The sequence below is a fragment of the Beta vulgaris genome, chromosome 7, assembly GCF_026745355.1.
Source record: "Beta vulgaris subsp. vulgaris cultivar EL10 chromosome 7, EL10.2, whole genome shotgun sequence".
In the NCBI taxonomy this organism is placed as follows: Eukaryota; Viridiplantae; Streptophyta; class Magnoliopsida; order Caryophyllales; family Amaranthaceae; genus Beta; species Beta vulgaris.
The window spans coordinates 18,037,731-18,061,524 of NC_079208.1; the positions used below are offsets into that span (position 1 = coordinate 18,037,731).

Genomic DNA, 23,794 nt, shown 5'->3' on the forward strand with positions numbered 1-23,794 from the left:
AGTAGTTTTTCAGACTCAAATCGGTTGATAAAGTTTTTTGCACAAAGGCAAGCAAGTGAGTTACATCTAACCATTGGCATTTATTTCAAACTTGTGTCTTTTGAGGATTACACCTAACCAGGCTTCTTATAGGTGTAATCCTCAAAAGACACAAGAATTACAAAGGCAAATTGAAGAATTAATGTCTAGAGGGTATGTACGTGAAAGCATGAGTCCATGTGTCGTTCCTGGATTGTTAGTACCTAAGAAGAAGGATGGTACTTGGCGCATGTGCATTGATAGTAGGGTTGTTAACAACATCACTTTGAAGTATCGTTTTCCTATCCCTAGATTGGATGACCTACTTGATGAGTTACATGGTTCTACTATCTTCTCTAAGATTGATTTGAGGAGTGGTTACCATCAAATCAGGATGAGAGAAGGAGATGAGTGGAAAACTACATTCAAGACTAAGATGGGACTATATGAGTGACTTGTCATGCCATGATGAATGAGTTGTTGAAACCCTTCTTAGGCAGATGTGTAGTGGTATATCTCGATGATATCCTTGTGCATAGCAGAAGTGTTGTGGAGCATCTTACTCACCTAAGAGAAGTCTTTGAGGTGTTGCGCAAACAGAAGCTATATGGGAAGCTAGAGAAGTGCTATTTCCTAGCTCCTAGTGTTACATTCTTAGGCTACATTGTCTCCAAAGATGGCGTGTCAGATGATCCATCCAAGGTAGAGGCAATCAAGAGTTGGCCTATTCCTTCTACCATTTTAGAGGTACGTTCCTTTCATGGTTTAACCTTTTTTTATAGAAGGTTTGTGCACAACTTTAGTAGCATTGTAGTTCCTATGACTGAATGTATCAAGCAAGGTAAGTTTACATGGACTAAGGCAGCTCAGCAAGCATTTGATATCATTAAAGAGTTGTTGTACAATACCCCTATTCTTGCACTTCCAGATTTCACTCAATCTTTTGCAGTTGAATGTGATGCTAGTGGGGTTGGCATTGGAGCTGTGATGATACAAAAGAAGCGCCCTATTGAATACTTTAGTGATAAGTTGGGTGGTGCTAAGCTCAATTACTCTACATATGACAAGGAATTTTATGCAATAGTTCGAGCACTTGATCATTGGAGTCATTACCTTCGTCCAAGCCACTTTGTGTTTCACTCTGATCATGAAGCATTGAAGTACATACATGGACAACAAAAGTTAAACCCTCGACATGCCAAATGGGTTGAATTTTTGCAATCTTTTAACTTCTCTTCTAAGTATAAGGAAGGCAAGGCATATATGGTGGCAGATGCTTTGTCTAGGAGACACTCTTTACTTGGGGTGTTGAGTTCAAAGCTCCTTGATTTTGAGTTGGTAAAGGAGTACTACAAAGAAGTTGAGAATTTTAGAGAGGTGTTGGAGGCGTGCTCCAAGGGATCACATGGTGCTTATGTGATTCATGATGGGTTCATTTTCAAAGGGAAAGGCTATGCATTCCTTCTTGTTCCATTTGTGAGCTCTTGGTGAGGGAAGCTCATGGTGGAGGTCTTGCTGGTCACTTTGAAATGAACAAGACTTTGGCTATTCTCCAAGAGCATTTCTATTGGCCAAAGATGCAAGGAGATGTTCAAGAGGTTATCTCACGTTGTGCTACATGTCAAAAGGCCAAGATCACTTTTCACCAAGGGTTATATACTCCTCTACCTATTACAGATTGTCCTTGGGAAGATGTTGCTATGGATTTCATTGTGGGATTACCTAGACACAAAGAGGCAAAGATTCTATCATGGTGGTCATTGATAGGTTCTCTAAGATGGCACACTTTGTTCCTTGTCACAAGATTGATGATGCTTCAAAGGTGGCTGATTTGTATTGTAAGGTGATCATTTGTCTCCATGGTGTTCCTAAAACTATTGTGAGTGATAGAGATACTAAATTCATGAGCTACTTTTGGAAGACCTTATGGAAGCTCCTTGGTACAAAGTTGTGTTTTAGCACCTCACACCATCCTCAAACTGATGGGCAAACTAAAGTCACTAATAAAACTTTAGGCTCCTTACTTAGGGGTTTGGTTAGCAAGAGTACAAAGGATTGAGATGTGAAGGTTGCATATGCTGAGTTTTCTTATAATAGGTCACCTATGTATGTGGCAAGATGCTCTCCTTTTGAGGTCGTCTATGGTGCTAACCTTAGGGTGCCTATTGATGATCTTATTCCCTTCCCTAGTGATAAGGTTTATCATGTGGATGCTAAGGAGAAGGCGCAAGCTATGCTCAAGCTTCATGCACAAGTGAAGGCTCGAATTGAGAAGGTGAACACCAAGTACCAACAACTAGCTAACAAGAATCGAATGCAACATGTGTTCAAGGTTGGTGATTTGGTTTGGTTGCACCTAAGGAAGGAGAGGTTTCCCAGGACTTCGGAAGAACAAGCTAATGCCACGTTCATATGGACCATTTAAGATTGTAGAGAAGGTTAATGATAATGCCTTCAAGCTTGACTTACCTGGAGACTACAATGTGAGTGCCACTGTGAATGTGGGTGATTTGGCTCCCTATGTCCATGATGATGATATGGCTCAATTGAGGTCAATTGTTTCTAAAGAAGAGGAGGATGATACAGGATTAGTTGATGTAAGTTTGCTAGCTCTTGTTCATAAGAATGTTTCAGTGGACCTTAACTCAATTGATGTACATGGAGGACTCTTCATGGGGATGACTACAAAGGTGGTAGCATGTTTGCTAACCAACTTAGGTAGCATGGAAGAGGTGTGTGATATTAACATGTCTATGAGAGTTCTAATTCTGTTAGGACTCATACTATCTTTATTTGCTTTCCTAGTTATGTTTGTAATAGGAATCATGATTTTGCCTGCGTTCTTAAAACCATGGATTTTACATGATTCAAAAGTCTAGAGAGTCTAGGACTTAAGGATTTGTCCTAAGCCTATTAGGATTAGTATGTTTGATTCCTACTAGGATTAACATGCATAAACTACTATAAATACCACCTATGTATTCGATTATTTTCATAGAGTGATTAATAAAAAATTTCGTGAGTTTTCTTAAAACTTAAGTGTGTTTACACAATTCTTTTGATTGCTGGTGGCTTTGCTTTTATGCTTTCGAAACCCTTATCTTTATTCATTGTGGTGGCTTTGCCTTTATCATTGAATAGACTAAGAACTATCTTGTTCTTTATTTCGAGTGTTTTGTTCGAACATAGCTTAATTATTATACATACTTCCGCACTTGTTAGTTGATCTTGATAGATTAAATACATCAGTCCAACTCCTAACTGGACTCCTAGTGGGGGAAACTGTAAATACCCCTGTTTGTACACAAACTCCGACACTCTTCATTTTCTCTCTCCTTCCTCCTCATTATTTTCGGCCTCCATCTTCTTTATCCCTTCTCACCCGACTTCTCCCTCCTCCTTCGCTTTCGATGAGCCATGACAGCAGCCACTGGCGCTACCACCAACCGACAGCAGCAGCCGGCGCACGCCCGCCCTTCTCCCTTGTTGCTGCCGATTCTCTCTCTTCTTCTTCTTGGTTTATTTCTTCCTCCTCTATTTTTATTTGATCCAAAGTTTATATTTTTAAGAGTTTTTTAATATGTTTATGTTTAAAGTAATAGTTTGATGATTTAAATATGAATCTATGATTATATAGTTTATATAATGAAGTAATTAAATTTTAGATTTAATTATTATGTTTGAATTGAGATCTTAAGTATCAAAGTATGGATTTTTAGGGTTTTATAAATTGGAAAATCATTGTAGTATACTATAGTTTACAAAATTGAGTATTCTTTTGATTTTAATTATGTTTAAGTATGTTTAAAAAGGGTTTTATTATTTTATAAGTTGCTGGAAATTTCGTAAGTATACTTATGATGAAGTTTTTATGATAAAAGTATGAGTTTTGACTAGTATAGGGGTACTATACTCAAAAGTATTAATAATTGAAGTTTTAATGATGGGAAAGGTTTTTAAATACTTTTAAAGAGGGTTTAAAAATATTTTAAAGTTGGTGGAAATTATTTGAGTATTATTCTAGGCTATGTTGGTATTTGCTATGCGAAGAATATTCTTTAGGCGACTTTTAATCTTGTTAAAGTAGCCTCGAATTTTGACTACACAAGGTACGTACATACCTATGTGTTGATTGGATTAATATAATGATAAGCAATTAAGAAAATAAGTGGACGAAAAGTTTAGGTCCTTATCTATAAATAAATATGTATAGATACAACATATATACTCAGTCTTTAAAAGAGATTTGAAGGTTAAGTATGGATTTTTCTCGTTTATCCATGTTTCACCAAATTACTCCAACATATATGGCATATCCCTTAAAATGTCCAAATTATCATACGGCATTGGATATTATATCAGGAGATAAAGATAAGTTCATGAAAAAAGAACCCGGTAAATGGAATGCCACAATCAATAGATGTAATTGGAAATAATTCTATTATACAAAAGGATTCAAAATATATAAACAGATATAAAGCCTTTCAAATAGGGTTAGATTTAGACTTAATGCAAGAATGAATATCTCCAAAATTTTATAAAAATGATCAAGTCACTTCCTTATTGGTATGCAATTCATGGGATAAAACCATAATAGAAGAAATTTGGCAACCTGATATGCCTTAGAGATATCTAAGAAGACTTTTTGTTAAAGGAAATACAAAGAGCAAAGAAGTCTTTCGAATGGTGGAGGGATCATCTCAAGAGATTTAGCGCAATATATATGTGCATGTCAAATATGACATAATCTCATGATCCTTGACGTGGATCCCCATTGGATGTTACAAAATTATCCCATGGGACCACGTCCTAAGCAAACTTACTTAATGGATTTCATAGTGGCTAGAAGAAAGAGAGACGGAAAACATGATAGATTATTCTTCTCAACTAAATTCAGTCATTCTAAAGAGAGATTTGTTAATCACCTTAAAATAATGGAAGATGCTACCTTCAGAATATTATTAGAAAATATTGGTTATAGCCATTGAGTGTAATTCTCTGCTAATAATTTGTGGGTTCTGAGCACATCACCTCACAAATCAGGGAGGCAATTTGTTACTACTATTTTTATATGATAGCTAACATTTATTATGATACATTGTATTAAGCCCCAAATGGTTTAATGTTTATGTAGATATAGAGGCCCAATCATAAAAAAGAAGCCCATAATAAAAAGTCAAGGAAGGTCAACGACCAGAATCCCATAAAAGAAAGCCTATAGAAGTCAAAAATGTTCAGGAGATGGAAGCCAAATAACATCAGGACATGGACAAAAACGTGGGTAACTGATTATGAGGCATGCAAGTTACGTGGGTAATGAGACGTGACCACTATGGCGCCAGAAAGGAAGCAGTTATGATTTGAATCATAAATGATTCAAATCATTTCTCTCTAAAGAAGCAAGGAAGTTATGCGTAATTATGAAGTATAAATACAAGAAGTAGGATCAATTGAAAAACAACAACCAACACACAACAACGTGCAATTTACTTCCTTTCTAGCGTAGCTTTAACCTAAAATTAGGCTTTGTTTAGTTCACCTGAAATTTTCTGATCTGAACTTATCTGATCTGATCTGATCTAAACTTATCTGATCTGATCTGATCTGAACTGATCTGATCCGATCTTGATCCGATTTACAAGATTTTATCTTTTATAAAATATATTATTACTATTATATTATTACTTTGTAATTCATTATTATGCAATACATTATAAGATCTTATTTATAGTATTACTATTATTATCATTTTATTTCTATTACAACTTTTACACAACTTTTATTAATAATAATAATAATAATAACTATTATCATTATTATAATAACAACAACAATAATTATAATTATAACAATAATAATTATTACTAAAAATAATTACATAACCCAAGTCAATAATTTATAAGAGCACTTATACAATGTTTCACACTTTTCCTTAAATAAAATATTTCACACTTGAGAAGTCGGCAGACTCAACTCTTTTTTTCCATATAATATAACATATGATATACAAACAACTATGACTTACGCAAGAAAGAAATAAATAGTGTGCAACTTCAAATAGCTTGAGAGATTTGGAATTCGGTAGGAAGAGGTATACCCAATCTAAATTTATAATTTATATCTCGCACTTAGCTTATTTTGAAATGTAATCCGAACTTAGTAGTTTCGTTGTCATGAATTTGAGCTATCATATTTTATATATTTCTTATTTTTGCGTCAATTCTATTATTTAATAACAACGAAATAACTTAAAATAATAATAACAATGATATTTATAATGACAACAATAAGATTAATAGTAATTACCAATATTAATAATTAATAAGTACAACAACAATAATAATAATCCTTTTGAACAAATGTACTAGTAAATAATAATACTCCCTTTGTATATTTTTATCTTTCTCACTTAGAATCTTGACACTATTGACAATTAGAGAAAATCTTTTAGATTTTTCTCAATATATAAGAAAAAATATAGTCGTGTGGGGTCTTGTTTGATTCGTCTCAATGAGTACTTTATTAATATTAATTATTATAATTTAACTAATATGTAATGAAAGATATTTAATAGTAATAATGAGTTATTAAATATAAGCATGATCTGAACTGATATGATATGATCTGATCTGATCTGGTCTGATATGATCTGATCTGATCTGATCTGATCTGAAATCAGTAAAAATAAGGTGAACTGAATATAGCCTTAGTCAACCCCATTCTGGTGTTATAGTTTAGTTTCTAGCCTATACTTAGAGCATGTACTAAAGTGACAAGTTTGTTCATCTCTAGTTTTAGCCGGAACTCATGAAGGTATTCATCTTCATGTTTTTCCTTTAATTTTTCAGCCTGATTTATATTCATGTGTGTTATACAAGAAGCATTCTAGAAGTTTGTGATATCAGTGGGAATATTCAGCTCGAAGTAATAGATTAATTATTGTGTTTTTGTTCAATTCAATAGCCATCGCCTGAATTTATTAGACGTTGTAGTTTAATTAATTTAGATTACAAAAAAGTACGTTAGCAAGGTTTTAACTAATTAAAACTGGTAACCCCCAGGGACTAAGTCTCCCGTGGCACTCAATATCTAACTATTGGGTGTGCATTGACTTGTTTGCAAAGTCAACCAACTGATTTTGCACCATCAAACTCATAAATATTTTATTTGATAACCGCTTCTAGTAATAGTGGTTTCCCCTTTATTAATCAGTACTGCTAGTAGCAGTTTGTCTTAATGTTAACCGCTACTTTATATAGTGGTTATTTGTCGAAAATAAAAACAAAAATATTATGGTATGCTGTCTTATATGAACGGTATACATGGAAATAATTGTAATTGGACATATAGAGGGAATTAAAACTCCCTTTAACAATATTTAGGGAAAAAATTATGAGTTATTTTGATAAAATGCAACTGGAGAAAATAATTTATTTCATCGTCATGGGCTTGATACAGGCACCTTAAAAATTATGGGTTGATGCTAGAGCACGGAATCGTATGATGTGTTTGGTGAAAGTTTCTACACAACAGTCAAAATACGCAAACTTGCCATTTTTATAGGTTTTACCACGACCAGTCTCTGTTGTTGGGGGTGTGCCCTCGACTCAAAGGTACGCAAACTTTTGCCTGGGCGTTTTCCAGTGGCTATTGTGCATGCAGGGAAGAGCCCCAGAGGGCCTTTTGACTAACCAATGCAATGAAAATATTTTGTGCAAATTCTTGAAACTAGATCGGTGATGAAATGATACTAGATCTTACAGGGTGGTTAAGCCTATAATCATTTGGAGCTTCCCTTACTTCATCCATGCCAACTTCTTACAGGGTGCTGCATCGATGAAGCGATAGCCGCATTCATGAAGACACCAAAATAGCCTAATTTAAAAGAGCTATTACAGTTCAAGCAAGGAATAGGAGTATAGGACTACGCATATAGGTATAAGAAAATATAGCGTGAAGGAAATTACTATCTGCAAAGAGCTAGTATTATTTGGAAAGTACACACAAAAGAAAGCATCATATGCAAACAGCTATTATTTAAAAAAGCAACATAACCAAATACAAGACCCTCCTCCTTAGCCTACATTACCCTATCACCTTAGAATCAAAGTTGAGCTCTCAAGTCATTACCCTGCCTGGACATTGGTAGGTGACACTACAATCATCACTGACAGCAACCGTAAAGTCATGCGCAGGCTTAGCCAGGAAAATAGGCAAACGAACGAGCAAATCACAGACACATTGAGTGTCAACTTCTTTCAACCAGCGGCAACATTCTTCTACTGCAGCGTTGACATGGGTACTTGTTGTATGCCTATGCCTGTGGTGGTGTCCATGCCGATGACTATTTCTCGGGGGGCAAGGGGGTTGAGCAATTGCAGGTGAACTAGGAGGAGAAGGTGGAGCAGGAGGTGGTACCGGAGTATACGGAAGCATAGAACATGCATGGTTAACAAGCGCGAACTGGGAAAGGCACAGCGGACGGAGGGCTGGAAAGCTCGGGAAAGGAAGTGCAGGGGTGGGTCTATATTGACTGTTTGACTTTGATATCAAAGCTAAAAATGCAGCAAGGAGCACCAGTATAGCAGTCTTTGTTCTCTCCATTTTCAGCAACATCACAAATTAAAAGGGCAAGGACAGATGCTAGATAAAAGAATAATGTTACTTTCTGTAAGTAAGTAGATTGTAATTAGCTTCTCTACTTAAATAGTAGGGCATTCATGCACTTCTTGTTGGTCACAAGATGGCGTTTCTTTGATAATCAGAATATTATAAAAAAGATGAACAAGGGAGTGATTTTGGAAAACCAGCTGATATAAAGCAGATTAGGTTCCAAATGGTTGTAAAATATGGCATTTCTTTTGTGTGAGCAACATTTTGCTAGATTATGACCACTTTGCCCATAGCAGCTGTTGTAATGACAACTTCCCTCCTACCTTGTCCTTAAGTCAAAGTTGTTTCCCGTAGTGTGCTCCTGCATAAAAACAATTAATCAAATAAATTACAAACTGCAAATCTACTAAATAACATAATGTGCAAACTTTCCCCTCATAATTTACATTTCATTATTCACTTTATCTCTAATCTCCAAAACAGGCAGAATCTATCTGTGAAAAAAGTTTTTTAACTTAATCATAATGTTTGTTTGATAAACGTCCATCTCCTACATAAAGTGCACTATGTCAAATCTGTTGGAACTCATATTCTCTAACATGAGCTAAGGTCAATTCATGAGCTTTGAAAAGGCAAATACAATTAACTGTAACCATGTATGCTTCAAGCAAGCATTTCAGCTAGCTCTTGACAGTAAAAGAATCCCAGATATATTACCAACAGCTGAAGACATATTCTTGAACATGAGCTAAGGTCTTCTGAACGTCTGAAATAGTTTCGACATTTATAGCAATTTCGATTCAGTATAAAACTTTGTCTAATACACTGAGTGAAGTAGAATTACAATCTGTTCAGCTCTAACTACATTGAAGGGTAGGTAACATAGCATCAACAGGGCTAACCGGCAAAGTATTCATTATTCATATAGTCATATCAAGTTAATTCTGGCAGCAATCTTCCTCAAACAAAGGAGCAAGCATATAGCAGCAACAATAACAAATAAATAATATACAGGGTAAGGAGTAAGGCGTAGCACACTCTAGGGGCCGAAATGCTGGTACTCCTCATGTTGTTTATACTTCAAACCCAAGCTAGTGAGCTACACATACATAACCAGCAACCTCAGACAGATGTAGCATAACATCAAAAACTGAAAACCACGAACCCTACTTTTGCAGCCAAAATCTATAATATAAGACCTTCATGAACATAAGAAGCATTTCAAATCCACTGCACAAGATAAAACATTCTCAAACTACTTAACAATGAATGATTCAGCAAATTCTCAGCCCACATTCAAAGCTGTTATTCACTCTCTTGAAACTGCAACTCCGAACTAGCAGGTGACATTAACTCCATATCCTTCCCAACAGCTTCCCTCCTCAACCTAAGTTCCTCCATCCTCACTTTCCATCCCTCCTCCACTAACTCAACAAACTTATCCTTAATCTCAAGCAACGGATCACGATCAATCAACACACCATCCTCATACGCCTCCCTCAGCACTGCAGTCTCAATCCCTCCTTTCAGAGATACATAGAATATACCCGAATGCCTAGTGAATGCACTCGAAAATGCATTCGACAGCCTATAATCCTCACTGAACTTCCCTAAAATCGGAACAGGCATTCGCTTAAACAACGATAATGACAACAATTCATGAAGCACTCCCACCATTCTCTTCTCCATTTCCCTGGAACCTGGTTCCAAATTCGAAGTATCATCATAAGGATTAACATAAGGCATCTCTATCCAATCTCGCACCCACTCTCTCATCTCTTTCTTGATATAAAATCCAGGTGGTAATCTCCAATTAAACGAAGGCCTCACCTTAATCCCTGTTAATTTCTCTTCATCCTCTGCCCTTTGCATTATCACCGACCTCGCGAATTCGGTCTCCCAACCAACTAACTCCAAGAATGGTTTCTCCTGCGACCCACCAACTAGCCTAAAATACTGTGGGTATCTAGGCACAATCTTGCTCAAAAAATCATTAGGAAACCCGAATTCTCGCTTCACATGAACTAACTTCTCCACATTAATGGCTCTATTTTCTGCCATCATCAACATCTTACACAGTTTAGCAACGATTAATGGTTCATTCTTGGTATTAATAAACTCCTCATGTTGCAATAATCGTCGAAGCGAATTACTTGGGCGGATAAATGGCAGAAGTTGTGATTTGGGTTTGATTCGATCATAGTAGGTGTCGAAAAGAAGTGGATTTTGGTGAAGGAAGGTTTTGGCTTTGACATTGAGTTTGAGTCTGGTTCTTCGATTCTCTAAGTATTGCAGTGGCATGAATTGACCTGGTTCGTTGAGGACTTCTTTTACAACTCTGGCGCAGAGTCGCCATTTTTTGTCGGCTTGAATGGCTGTGTCAAGCTTCTCATCTTTGCGCCAATGGACTTTTAGGTTGGAAAATGATGCCCATTGTAGCAAGATTCTAACCCTGAAATTAGAATTTAGGAAAGGAAGTGATTTGGGCTGATTCAGTAGCATAGTAGCTTTGGTGGTGGTATTGGTGTTGGTGTTGGTGTTGGTGAATGTCAGGTTGAATTAGTCAATTTAGGCTCTTAAAAAATGAAAATAGAAACCATGGGTTTGAGTATTATGGGCTCGCCTATGATTCCGGTTTCAAGTAGAGCAGTCCAAAACTAAAAACTGACCTGTTTTGGAAAACTAGGAATGTCAATAGAATCGGGCGGGTGCGGAGGAGTGTATCTCAACGGATCACATTCATCACCACCTTAAGTTTTCATGTCCATCTCCCGTTGGCGGGTGTAAAATCGAAATTCATTATTGTCCCGGCTAGGTACAAAGTAAAAAAAAAGTATCATCACTCCTTTCACCCAATCGGTATTGATATCCATCTCATACCGATCTCACCCTACCGGCCTGAAATTAATAAATGTACACACTTAGTATATTATATTAAGAATTCAACATAAGTGTATTCTTTAAAATGTTTGCATAAAAACATTAAAATACACATTATGAAATTAGGGGATTAACTTTTGCCTTAATTAGGTGATGTGGGGCGTGTGCGTGTCTACAATTTGTAGGTTGGGGTGGATGGGATTAATGGTCGAACATTTATGTCGTTAGAGGATTAATAATTTATTCATTTAGCTTAGACCTAAAACCATTGTATTAGGGTTACTGAGGGTCAAACCCATAGAAAGCAAGCTGCTGAACTAATATGGGGAAAACTTGTTATCGAAGATATGATCGTTTTGCAGCGGATGAGATTTCTTTCATCTTTGTTCAACTAAATTCTTTCAGTTTCCCTTGTGTTTCATCTTATTTTGCTTGGAGACAAGCAATAGTCTAGCTTGGGAGATTTGATGTCTTGTTTATATTATTGTCTTTTATGGGTTTTTAGATAGCTTTTGAGAGTATTTAAGCTAGTTTAACTTTATTATTTAGTTAAGTATTTGAATTATGCAATATTACTCCTTGTTGTGTGTATTTGGGCACCATTGACTTGCATGTTATAAGAACATGCTTAGAGTACATTTATACAAGCCCAATCACTAGGACGCGAAGAGGAAACCTGAAAGAATGTCAAAGAGCTCAAAAAGGACCTCAAATATTAAAGAGTAGGGCAATCCTTGCACCCGGGTTGGGCTATCCTCTAGCTCACCTTGTCAGGGACTGTAGCAACGATTCAACCAAGTCGACACTCTCGGGTGACTTGGTTGACCCGTCCAGTTCAGCTCCAACCTGAGCGTTTGGGTCGGGTCAAGTTCTTTTACATAAATTAATCCTCATTTTTCTATAGGGGTGATTATGTAGATATACTTAGTTTATTTAGCACTATTTAGAGGAATATATAGTCTGTCATTCTAGGATATGCTTTCATACATTAATATTAAGTGGAATTTTGTTTCTAATTAGCATCCAAATCTTAGCACCTGAGGAGAGAGAAAGTGGATCTTGAAGCTTTTGAACTCCATTTTTAGAATTTATTCCAGATAAAGTTTTCATTTTCACTATTCTTGATTTATTTTATTTTATGTCTTCCTTTGATTAATACTTGGATTATGGAATTATTGGATTCCTCTTCCTTTTCTCCTCCATTTATGATGAACATATCTATTAATGTTTTGCCTTGGTTTTCTTATATAATGTGTGAGTAGTTCTTTACTAAGGGAAGGGATGTACTCTTCAATTAATGCATAAATCCTTGATCTAGGTTAGTGAGTCGTTTAGCATTGGGATTTAGCTTGTTCAATCAAACTTGTGTTAATTGGTTTATTGAGTGCTTAATCACTACATGCTTGCATTTAGGAACCTTTAGTGAAGAATTAAGGAATGAAGCTAGGGGTAGACTTTGTTCTATTGTTGAATTTAGATTTCCTTGAAAATAGACATTTTTTAATCTATGGTTTCTTGATTAATCAGCATCCATGTTTGTGAAATTGCTAGATTAGTTACTTATGCCATGAGAATAGGCCATGAGTGACTAATCGAGCTTCTTTGATTAGCTCGGGAGAGCAATTAGGGTTTTGTTTGAACGATTCTCCCCTTGCAAAAATCCCAATATGATTCCATTTAATTTGATTTGTATGCGTTGAGAAATCCCTCAATCCCCTAGTTCCTTTACGTGTGATTCATCTTTTACATCCTATTTTTGTTAGTTTAAGTTGTTGGATTATCAAATTTAATTTAGACCTCAGTCCTTCGATCTATTCGTTCCTCAAACCCAAAATACCTTTAGCTCACTGTAATTAATTGATGCTTGACCCTACTTTCTAGTGGATTTGACCCTTTGCTTTCCTTATATTGGGTAGATTAGTTTTTATTTGGCGTGTCACAACGAGCCCGTCAAAATTTACCGTCGTTGCTAGGGAGGTAATTGTTGACATCAAATTAATTTATTAGTTTTGAGACTAGCTCACCTTTTCTTTTTGTTTAACTCTTGGTTCTTGACTACTTGTGGAATTTTGCCTTGTTATTTGCTCATCTTTTCCTTGGTTGCGTTGTTTGCATGCCAAGAGCGTTAATGGACGAGCCTTTGTTGAGTTCCTTGGTTTTGTATGATGACAAACAAATGAGTTGTTATTCTAATCTACTTGTTGATGTGCTGTCTACTACCCTATGTGCTTCAAACATGTTAAAGATTAGGATATTAAAGGAAAAAACTCAATTCTTGAAGTGCATGAAGATAATGAAGATTGTAAATCTTATTTGTCTTTTTGTAATATTGTGGACTTGATAAGTGAGGGAAAATACTTTATTGTTCTTAAAGGGGTACCATTAGTGTTATGAGTATAGTTAGGGGTGTTCACCAGTCGAGGACCGAACCGCACCGGACACGGAACCGGCTGAACTGATGGACCGGAATCTAGAAAAAATTGGACCTGGATCGGACCGGGAAAATTCCAATCGAGTCTGGTCCGGTCTTGGACCTGTTGGACCGGAATCTTTATTTTTTAAAAAAAAAATCTTTTTTATTTGATTTTGAAATATTTATAAATTAGATATATCAAATTGAATAATTTTAATAACAATACTCCTAAAGTTAATAAATAGTAGGTTCTTAAATTTCTAACTTTTCACTACCTTTAAGACTTTTTCAATATATAAACTTTTTTTTTACTAAAAAATCAGAAATTCCAGTCCACCGGTCCGGACCGGACTGGAAACCCGAAATCGGGATTTTCTTTGGAGCGAGGACCGAACCGAAATCTTCGAACCGGTCCGATCCAGATTTCGGTCGACCCTGGTCTTTGAACAATCCTAAATATAGTATCTAGTTAGTCAGTACTAATAACACTACTAGGTATATTCAAAAAAAAAAAATAACACTACCATGTCAAGGAAACAGTGCACCCTAACTGTTAAATTGCCTATTTATAGTTGACCATTTTAAATGATTTTACAAATTATTGAAGATCCATTGATAAAATTATTATTGTAAAAATATATGCCAAATCAAGGGAAATATAATTAGAATATTTGAATGAGAAATTTTGTAATACTATCTTGGATATTATCTTGTTTCATTTATGGAAATTAGATAACATGTAAGATACTTTCCATATACTTGTGTATCTTCGAAAAGTATCTTGCACCTAAGATATGACCTTATTTTAGGTTATAAAAGCACTATCCCAAAGCTTACAATTACTGATTACAGTCTCCATTACTCGTTGATGCTCTTCTTGGATTAATTGGGTATTATTTGAAGAGCACCTCGACGAACAATTTTACCGTTTTCCTATCTTGGGTGCACCCTATACTAGGGTATCAATATCTCTTACTTAGCTTTGTGTGTAAGAATTATTGAGTGATCATTCTTGAGTTTGTAATTGAATCACTAATAGGTTTGTGGTTGGAGAACGTATATAGGTTCAAACGCGAGTGCTTGTGAGGTTAAGTGCGAATTAACACATTTAGAGTTAGGTGTGGGGTGAACTGTATGTCAGGATAGATCAAATTGTACGTGAGCTTTGTTACTTTTGTTCTTCGAAGTAGATTAATAAAAGTGACTAAGTGGTGGTTGACATAGACTCTGAGTTGAGTCAAAAGTCGTTAAATTTGTGTGTTTGCTTATCATCTATTGTTTTGATTATTTAATTGTTTCCGCTACTAGAACCAGTTCAGCTATTCCCTGATCGAAAAAGTTTTAGAACGCACCGTTTTTTAGCATACTCAATTCCACCCCCTTTCTTGAATATCAGGTGAACCAAGCCAATAATCCCTAGTGATCTTAATCTTGAGAGCACATCGACACAATTGAGAAGGATTTTAAAGAACCAATGGTACATTCTTCATATATTTAGCAACCAATCGAAGGGCCACCATTTGAGCAAGAGACATATTCTTCTTCTAATTCTAGTATTATGGGTGATGAATAACCTCCTAGAGCATTGATGGATTATGTATATATTATGAGGCTTTTGAACTTAAGTGTGGAATTTATTGTCCTACTACAACCACTAACTTTGAGTTCTCCCCACATTTGATCGGGATGATTAAGCAAGAACCTTATGGAGGTAACCATTGGAAGGGCCACCATTTGAACAAGAGACATATTCTTCTTCTAATTCTAGTATTATGGGCAATGAGCAACCTCCTAGACATTGAGGGATTTTTATATATTCTGAGGCTGTTGAAATTAAGAGTGGAATTCATTGTCTTACTACAACCACTAATTTTGATTTCTCCCCACATTTGATCTGGATGATTAAGCAAGAACCTTATGGAGGTAATTCTCATGAATGTCCTCATGAACGGCTAATTTTTTGGAACTTTGAGCAACAGTCGAGCAAACTAATGTGTGAGTCAAGAGTTCGTGAGTTTCAATCTCTTTCACTTCTCTCTTGTGGGCAAGGTTAAGGAGTGATTGCAATTCATTTCAAAAAAAATGTTTGACTACTTGGGCACAAGTCACCGCGACTTTTGTAGATGAGTTCTCCTCTCAAGAGAAAACCTCTAAAGCTAAAATGAAGATATCTAACTTCAATTAAGAAGAGGATGAGACTTTGTATGGAGCTTGAGATAGGTTCAAGGATCTTCGAAGATCTTGCCTCACTATGATTATAGTGAATTAATGCTCATGCAAAGATTTTGTGATGCCCTTCTTCCTATGACTCGTGCAACCTTTAATTCAGGTGCGCATGAGTGGCCAACTAACTAAGCTTGCGGTTGACAATATTTGTCCTACAATTGAAAAGATATTATTCCACTACTCTTAGGGTATTCTACTTCGAACACAAGTAAGAAAAGTGCAACTAAGGGTAACTATATTCTTGATGCCATTGATTGCATCAATGCGAAGCTTGACGCTTTTCCAAAGAACTTGCAAAAGGTAAATTTGGCTTCTCCTAGCCAAAACACCTCTCAAGCCTTTTTTTTCTGAGATTTGTGATGGATCTGACCATGCTAGCTAATATTTTGGTGGGTCTATGGACCATGTAGCTTGAGTGAATTCAAGAAATGAACAAGAATTCCAAATTCAAAGGAAGGTGGAACAATGTGAGTGGCGAAGGAAGAACACTCAACCATCTCAACATTACTAAGCTCCAAAGAAACCACCCGATTTTCAAAACCCTCATCAAAGATTCACACAACAACCCCCTAGAGTCCCATCGAACCAACTCAATCCAAACCTCACTCTTGAACTCAATTTTTGGTTTAATGACCAATTATGAAGTCATGATAGAGAAATCTACATTGAATAATTTCCCAAGTTGTCCATAAGATTTTTCAATATCTAATTAGGTTTATGAGTCTTCTTTTGAATATTTGTTGGTGATTGCAAATCGTTTTTTGATAAAACCCTTCGCACTACAAGAAAAATTGCATATAGAGGCAAGGTAGATTTGCCTCTGAAACCAAAGATGTTGCCTCTAATTGCCTTTTGAAGAAAACTATTGGTTGCCTCTAATAGTTTTGTCGCTAATTAATGGTTGCCTCTTAAAGTCCCTTTTTTAGGCAATAGAACTGGTTGCCTCTAAAAGACTCGACATTTAGAGACAACCATATATCCTTGCCTCAAAATATACTTAGAGGCAATCATGTATGTTCTTGCCTCAAAATATAATTAGAGGCAACAATACATATTCTTGCATCAAAATATAATTAGAGGCAATATATATTCTAAAAATTACATATATTTAGGGGCAACCATATAATTTTATCTCGCAATATATTAAAAACAATATAACAAATTGCTTCTAAAAACCACATATATTTAAGGGCAATCATATGAGCCTCGAAATATAATTAGAGGTAATATAAAAATGTTTCTAAAAATTAATATATTTAAGGACAACCACATAATTTTAATTCAAAATATAATTAGAGGTGATATCTTATTTTTCAAATAGTGATATTTGGAAGTAATTTGAAACCTATCATGAATGGTGTTTGGATGCACCGAAAACAATCTAGCGTATTTGTAACAGCCCGCTCTTCCGAGCTGCTAGCGAAAACACACTCGGCAACCATAATCAACAATTGACTCTTAAATAAATCATTTCACAGCGGAAAAACAACCTTAATTACAGCAATAGCTCGACCAATATTCTCAAATGCTATATACAACGAAATATAAATAACTATTCCTGAATCAGCTATCTAAATACAAACTTAATCCATAATCTACGACGACATCATAATCTCGCTTCAATTCCAATTCCGAGATCTAAATATCAAACCTGCAAAACATCCTCCACTTACTATTTCCAGTTCATAAACAATCCAAGGTTAATTGAGTGTAGCCAACCGTATCAGGTCAAAAGAGTAACCATCCTCCACCCATACATTTCGCACTTTCTATTTTCAGTTCATAAACTAAGCCAGCAAAACATTTACATATTCATATTCATCGAATAATATTTCCAAAATCAACGCATTCATAACTATGTCCATAGTACGAACTCAATTATCAAAAACAAAAACAGAGAGATTCACACACAGAAGGGCATAAGTAAATGATTTTACCGAACATAGAAGCTACCTCATACGCATTCCAGATTTCAACAATACAACCTCCTTCATTAATCTTCATCTCCAAATGAGACTCAAACTTCATAATCGTTCTCTAACAATTTACCTCATAACAATAACAGTAATTAATAACTATCCTTAAACTAATCTAAACTATAAAGTGAATCCATAACCAATTCTCAATCTAGAAATTACCTTCACTTTAGTATGCTAATTTCCTAAATTATGAATTCATAACTACAACTCTAAATCATCAAACTAAACCAGCTAAACTTAACTTCAAATATAACAACTCCAACTACAATAGTAATAACCATATGAATACCATATTATATCCTTGAATTAGAAGCCATAGGAAACTACGTCTAAAAGACATCATCTTAACTTTCAAATTTACCTACAATAGTAAGTTTGTACGACAAAGAAAGTGACGAGAGGAGTGAAATCGGAAGATAGAAGGTTAGTAAAGAGAAGGAGGAGTAGAGAAAGCGACGAGAGAAAGAGATTTTTTTTCGGGTGGGCATTGAGGTTACTAGGATTCATAGGAACATGTGGGCTTTTCGTCGACACTAATATTAGTGTGGACCATATCCACAAGTCTAATTCAGAGTTTTGAGTCGTCATCTATCTTATCCTATCCCATCTTATCTCCTCTCTTCAACATATATTTCCCACTTATCTATCCTATCCTTTTCTAAAAACAAAAACGATCTTGTTCGAAAACAATCCCACCCTTTTTTCTATTTTATCTTCTCAAATATAATTTATTTTTCCAAAACAATCATCCCCCTCTCCAATCTTCTAAGAATAAACTTCTTTTTTGCAAAACAAAAGAGTTTCAAATAAAATAAAGGGGTCCCTCTCAAAAACAAAATGAAGTTCAAAAATTCTAAACCCAATACAATCAAGTCAACCCTAGAGTTTACGCATTCATTTTACACTCATGTGCATATTTCAAGTAGTACATGTTGATATTTGGGTCCATGCATTCATCTTTCGCCCATATAAGTATAGCTCATGTCAAAAGCTAGACCCATTTGCATCTTTATGTGATAACTAGTGTAAGTTAATCCCATGTAGGCCCAATCTAAGTCTAAGGCGTTTCTAGCTCTAGTTTTGGATGAGCTTCCCCCAATTATGTCCGGTAAACATAGTCAATTCCGAAGTAATTTCCATGTAGGCCCAATCTAAGTCTAATTCCGGTCAGTTACAATATCAAGCTTATAATCTTGAGTCAAAACTTCTATATTGTTATAAAGGCACAATCCTTAAGTCCAACGAAGCTACTTCTCCAGCCTTTGAGTCTAGCGAAGCTATTCTCCCCAATTACTATAGAGGCCCAATCTTTGAGTCTATTGAAGCTACTCCTCCGACCTTTGAGTCCCGCGAAGCTAGTCCTCCCAATTGCCATGAAGGTCCATTCCTTGAGTCTAGTGAAGCTACTCTTCCAACTTTTGAGTCTAGCGAAGCTAGTCCTCCTTATTGCTGTAAAGACCCAATCTTTGAGCCTAGCGAAGCTACTTCACCCTATTGTTATAAAGGCCCAATATTTGAGTCTAGTAAAGCTACTTATCCTTATTGCCATAAAAGTCCAACATTTGAGTCTAGTGAAGCTACTCCTCCAACCTTTGAGTCTACTGAAGCTGGTCCTCCCTATTACCATAAAAGTCCAATCCTTGAGTATAACGAAGCTACTCCTCAAGCCTTTGCAGAGTCCAACGAAGCTAGTTCTCCCTATTGCCATAAAAGCTCAATCTTTGAGTCTAGAGAAGCTACTCCTCCTTATCGCCATAAAGGCCCAATCTTTGCGTCTTACAAAGCTAGTCCTCCTGATTGCCAAAGGCTCAATGTTTGAGTTTGACAAAGCTACTCCTTCCTATGGCTATAAAGGCCCGATCTTTGAGTCTAGTGAAGCTAGTCCTCCCTATCACCATAAAAGCCCAACCAACGAGTCCAGTCTGCTTGCAAAGTCCAGTGCATGTTTGCATATGCATATAGTTAGGTTCATGTCTCCATCATAGTCAATCCCATCCTGTACCGAAACTCATAACATTTTCAAACCATCCATCTCAAATAATTTCTCATTTCCAAAATCATTTCTAAAAAACTTACAAGTGAGGTTCATTTTCTTTATGTTCAGGATCGATCGTGAGATTACAACTTATGAACTCCCAACGGAGAGGAAAAAACGTCGTCGCACTCCAAGGCTCATCAAACGCGCATACTATTAACTTTTCTGGAGAATCATTTTCAACTTTTGAATCATCATCCGAAATGGGGGATTGTATGCTTGATTTTATTCACCTACGCAGTGTGAGCGCGTATTGACTACCTCATTGAATTACAAGAAAATTCACCTATACAGGCAACACCTTGAGGCAAACAATTTTTTATAGCCTCTAAAAGTGTTTTTTAGCATTAGTCAATTTTGGTTGCCTCTAAAAGTTGTTTTTAGCATCATTAAATTTTAGGTTGCTCCTAAAAGTACTTTTTAGCATCAATGAAATAATAGTTGCCTCTAAAACTATTTTTTTAGCATCACGAAAATTTATGTGCCTCTAAAAGTAGTTATTAGAATCAATGAAATAATGACTGCCTCTAAAACTTTTTTTTTTTGCATTAGGAAAATTTATGTTGCCCCTAAAAGTAGCTTTAGCATTAATGAAATAATAGTTGCCTCTAAAAACTTTTTTCACACATCAGTGAAATTTAGGTTGCCTCTAAAACATCTTTTTAGCAATAGTAAAATCTAGTTGCCCTTAAAAGTAACGTTTAGTATTCATGAAATTCATATCGCCCCTAAATGTTTTCTTTAACATCAATTGAATTATGATTCCCTCTAAATGCTCTTTTAAGCATTATTGAAATTGATGTCGTCCTTAAAAGCTCATCCATTACCACAAAATTACCTTTGGGATGTAACCTCTATATTCTCTTTAGTGTCGCCTAAGAGGCTATTATGTAACTACTGACTCTAAAACTATTTGGAGTTTTAGAGTCGCCCCTTTGAGGTGACACATATGCTATTATGCAAGTGGCCTAGTATCTAAGAGGCGACAAGAAAAATATATTTGAATCTGAACTAATTAACTTAGCTAATTGATCTGATTTTTAACTATAGTTGGATCAGTTAAGTATAAATTTGGAAAACGAAAACTATGGCCAAACTAATTGATTCAATTTTGTTGGTGTTAACCAGATTAGTTAGTAATATTCTGAAAAAAAGAAGATGTCATTTTCAACCAGCAAGATAACTTTACAACTCATCTAAAAGCTTTCCTTCATTCTTATTTTGCCCTTCAAGGTATTCTCTGTATACAAAGTGTACCAAAATCACCATTACTATACATCAACTATGACTAAAAACACACCGTATAAGTCAGGGGAGCAAAAATTAACTTGACTGTGATGTTTGTTGAGCGTGTTGAGCAATAGATTGCTGATTATTCCGTTGTGGGGCATGCAACCATTATTCTCAAGCGGGAGCAAACAACATTGTTAGAAGATGGGGGTGCAAGTGCAACAAAGGGTGTAGATTGTACTTTCACAACACCTAATATCAGGAAAAAAAAAAGCATATATATGTATCAGTTTAATATGGAACAAAAAAACCACACTCTAAAATCTATAATTCCAAAAAGATAACACTCATTAACAAAATAAAATTAAAAGGTAGCTAGGAAAGTGCACATACTAAAGGAATCATATGTAATCACAACGAGAGAGAAAGAGAAGTGAATAGTATTGTAGTTTGGATTGCAAAAGAGGGTCATTTCTATCAAGAGCTGAAATAGTATGAATGCTTTTGTAATTAGGAAATAAAAATCTAATTTTGTATGATAAGCTAGAAATATATTTCAAGATTAGAACCTCCGAGCAATGTATATATGGCCACTAAAAATAGAGCATTCCATTTTGTTGTTTCTTGCAACCCATATAGACAACTAATAGAAGTAAGTATTATAACGATTGGACTTGTACTTCGCGCCTCTATCTTATGACGCCCAAACTGCTGACCCTTGCACCTCTAGCTGGTAATTCTAAAAATTGAAAGGAAACACATAAAATTGAAAAATTATATAAAATTTAAAAAATTAAAAATTTAAAACTATATTTACACCCAAACTATATTCCGTTTTGTTTTGTATTTCTTTCCTGAATTTGCAGGTTTGATATTCAGAGCTCGGAATTGGAAGTGAAGCGATATATATGATGTCGTTGTAGATTATGGATTAAGTTTGTATTTAGATAGCTAATTTAGGAATAGTTATTTATATTTCGTTGTATACAATATTTGGGAATATTAGCCGAGTTATTGGTATAATTAAGGATATTTTTCCGCTGCAAAGTAATTCATCAAAATAGTTTATGGTTATTGAGTGTGTTCCGCTAACAGCTTACATGGAATCCTATACTGAATTTTTGCCCCTTTTGTTTTCTTTCCTCCTCAATCTTGATAATGGTTGAAGTGGAGATACAGAAGCTGATGACATAATTGAGGTTTAATGCATGAAATCTTACGAGTTTGAGACTTTGGTTTTATTTAAATTATTATTTTCAAGTTTCGAGGACGAAACTTTAAATAAGGGTGGTAGTATGTAATAGCCCGATTTTTAAGAGCTATTTAAACGTTAAATATTTATTAAGTTAATTATGTTTCAGAAATTCTTATTTTATTTTTGATTTATGGAGTATTAGTTTTATTTGTTGTTGTTGTAATATATTTTTACATTAATTTTATGAAGTTATTAATATATTATTTAATATATCGCGTTTAATAAGTAATTTGTTGATTTGTACTTATCCGATTAGAAAATTAAAGTCGGTCTTGCACCCCCTTTTGTCGTTTTGATGAAACAAAACCCTAACCTAATGGTTTTCTCCCTCCCCATGGTACTTTCCAAACCCAAAACCCCAAAGAAAACTGAAACCCCGTGAAAACCCATCCTCTTTCCCCTGTCTTCTCTCTTCGCTGCGACCTCGCCGCACCTCCCTTTCAATTCGCCGGCGATTTGCCAAATGCCGGAGATACCACACCACTCCCTCTTCCTCTGTTTCGTCGCTGCTACTATTGTTAGTGGGTGTCGTCCTGCGTTGCTGCTCTTCGTGCGTCGCACCGCACCATGCTGGCTTCGCTGGAACTTCTCTCCTCGGCTCGCGCCGCTACTGCGTTAGTGTTGCTGCTGTGTTGAATTAGTGTTTTCGCGCCCTTACCCTTGTTGGTTGTGCGACCGTGAAGGTGGCTCTGCTTTTGTTTCTCTCTCCTTTCATTGTTGTTGCTGCCAGTAGTGCGTCCTCTCTCTCTCCTGTTGTCTTCTCGGTGCTGCTTCCACTTTTGGTGGTGGTCGTGTGTTGGTGGTTGAAAAACACCAAGGTATTTTCTTCTTTTCTAATGTGTTGTAGTTATTGTTGTTATGGCTCCTGATGGTCGTTGGTGGTTGTGTTGTCGGTGCTGCTTCCACTTTTGGTGGTGGTCGTGTGTTGGTGGTTGAAAAACACCAAGGTATTTTCTTCTTTTCTCATGTGTTGTAGTTATTATTGTGGTGGTTGTGTTGTTGCTCTTGTTGTGTCGATGTTGCTACTGTGTTGGTGTCCTGTTCTGTTTTGCGTCCCTTGTGTTGTGGTGGTGTTGTTGTTGCTGTTATGATTGTTGGTGTGGTTGATGTTGTTGCTGTTGTTGTTGTGATGGTTGTTGGTGTGG

General features: G+C 35.8%; 2 protein-coding genes across 2 annotated transcripts; both read right to left on the reverse strand.

The window, feature by feature from the left end:
- Window positions 1-7,943: 7,943 nt before the first annotated feature.
- Window positions 7,944-8,634, reverse strand: LOC104898831 (hypothetical protein). The gene has a single exon (XM_010685942.3). It carries the CDS (start codon window positions 8,632-8,634, stop codon window positions 8,137-8,139), a length of 498 nt encoding a protein of 165 aa, XP_010684244.2. The 3' UTR covers window positions 7,944-8,136.
- Window positions 8,635-8,840: 206 nt separating this feature from the next.
- Window positions 8,841-11,205, reverse strand: LOC104898832 (protein WHAT'S THIS FACTOR 1, chloroplastic). Its single transcript, XM_048648006.2, has 2 exons — window positions 9,896-11,205; window positions 8,841-8,992 (listed from the first exon to the last, which is right to left on the reverse strand). The coding sequence occupies exon 1, from the start codon at window positions 11,131-11,133 to the stop codon at window positions 9,937-9,939; it is 1,197 nt and encodes a 398-aa protein (XP_048503963.1). The 5' UTR covers window positions 11,134-11,205; the 3' UTR covers window positions 8,841-8,992; window positions 9,896-9,936.
- Window positions 11,206-23,794: the final 12,589 nt, after the last annotated feature.

What these genes read in the sequence shown, in the direction of transcription:
- LOC104898832 (XM_048648006.2), bottom strand. Translation starts at nt 11,133, where the DNA reads ATGCTACTGAATCAGCCCAAATCACTTCCTTTCCTAAATTCTAATTTC.
- LOC104898831 (XM_010685942.3), bottom strand. Translation starts at nt 8,634, where the DNA reads ATGTTGCTGAAAATGGAGAGAACAAAGACTGCTATACTGGTGCTCCTT.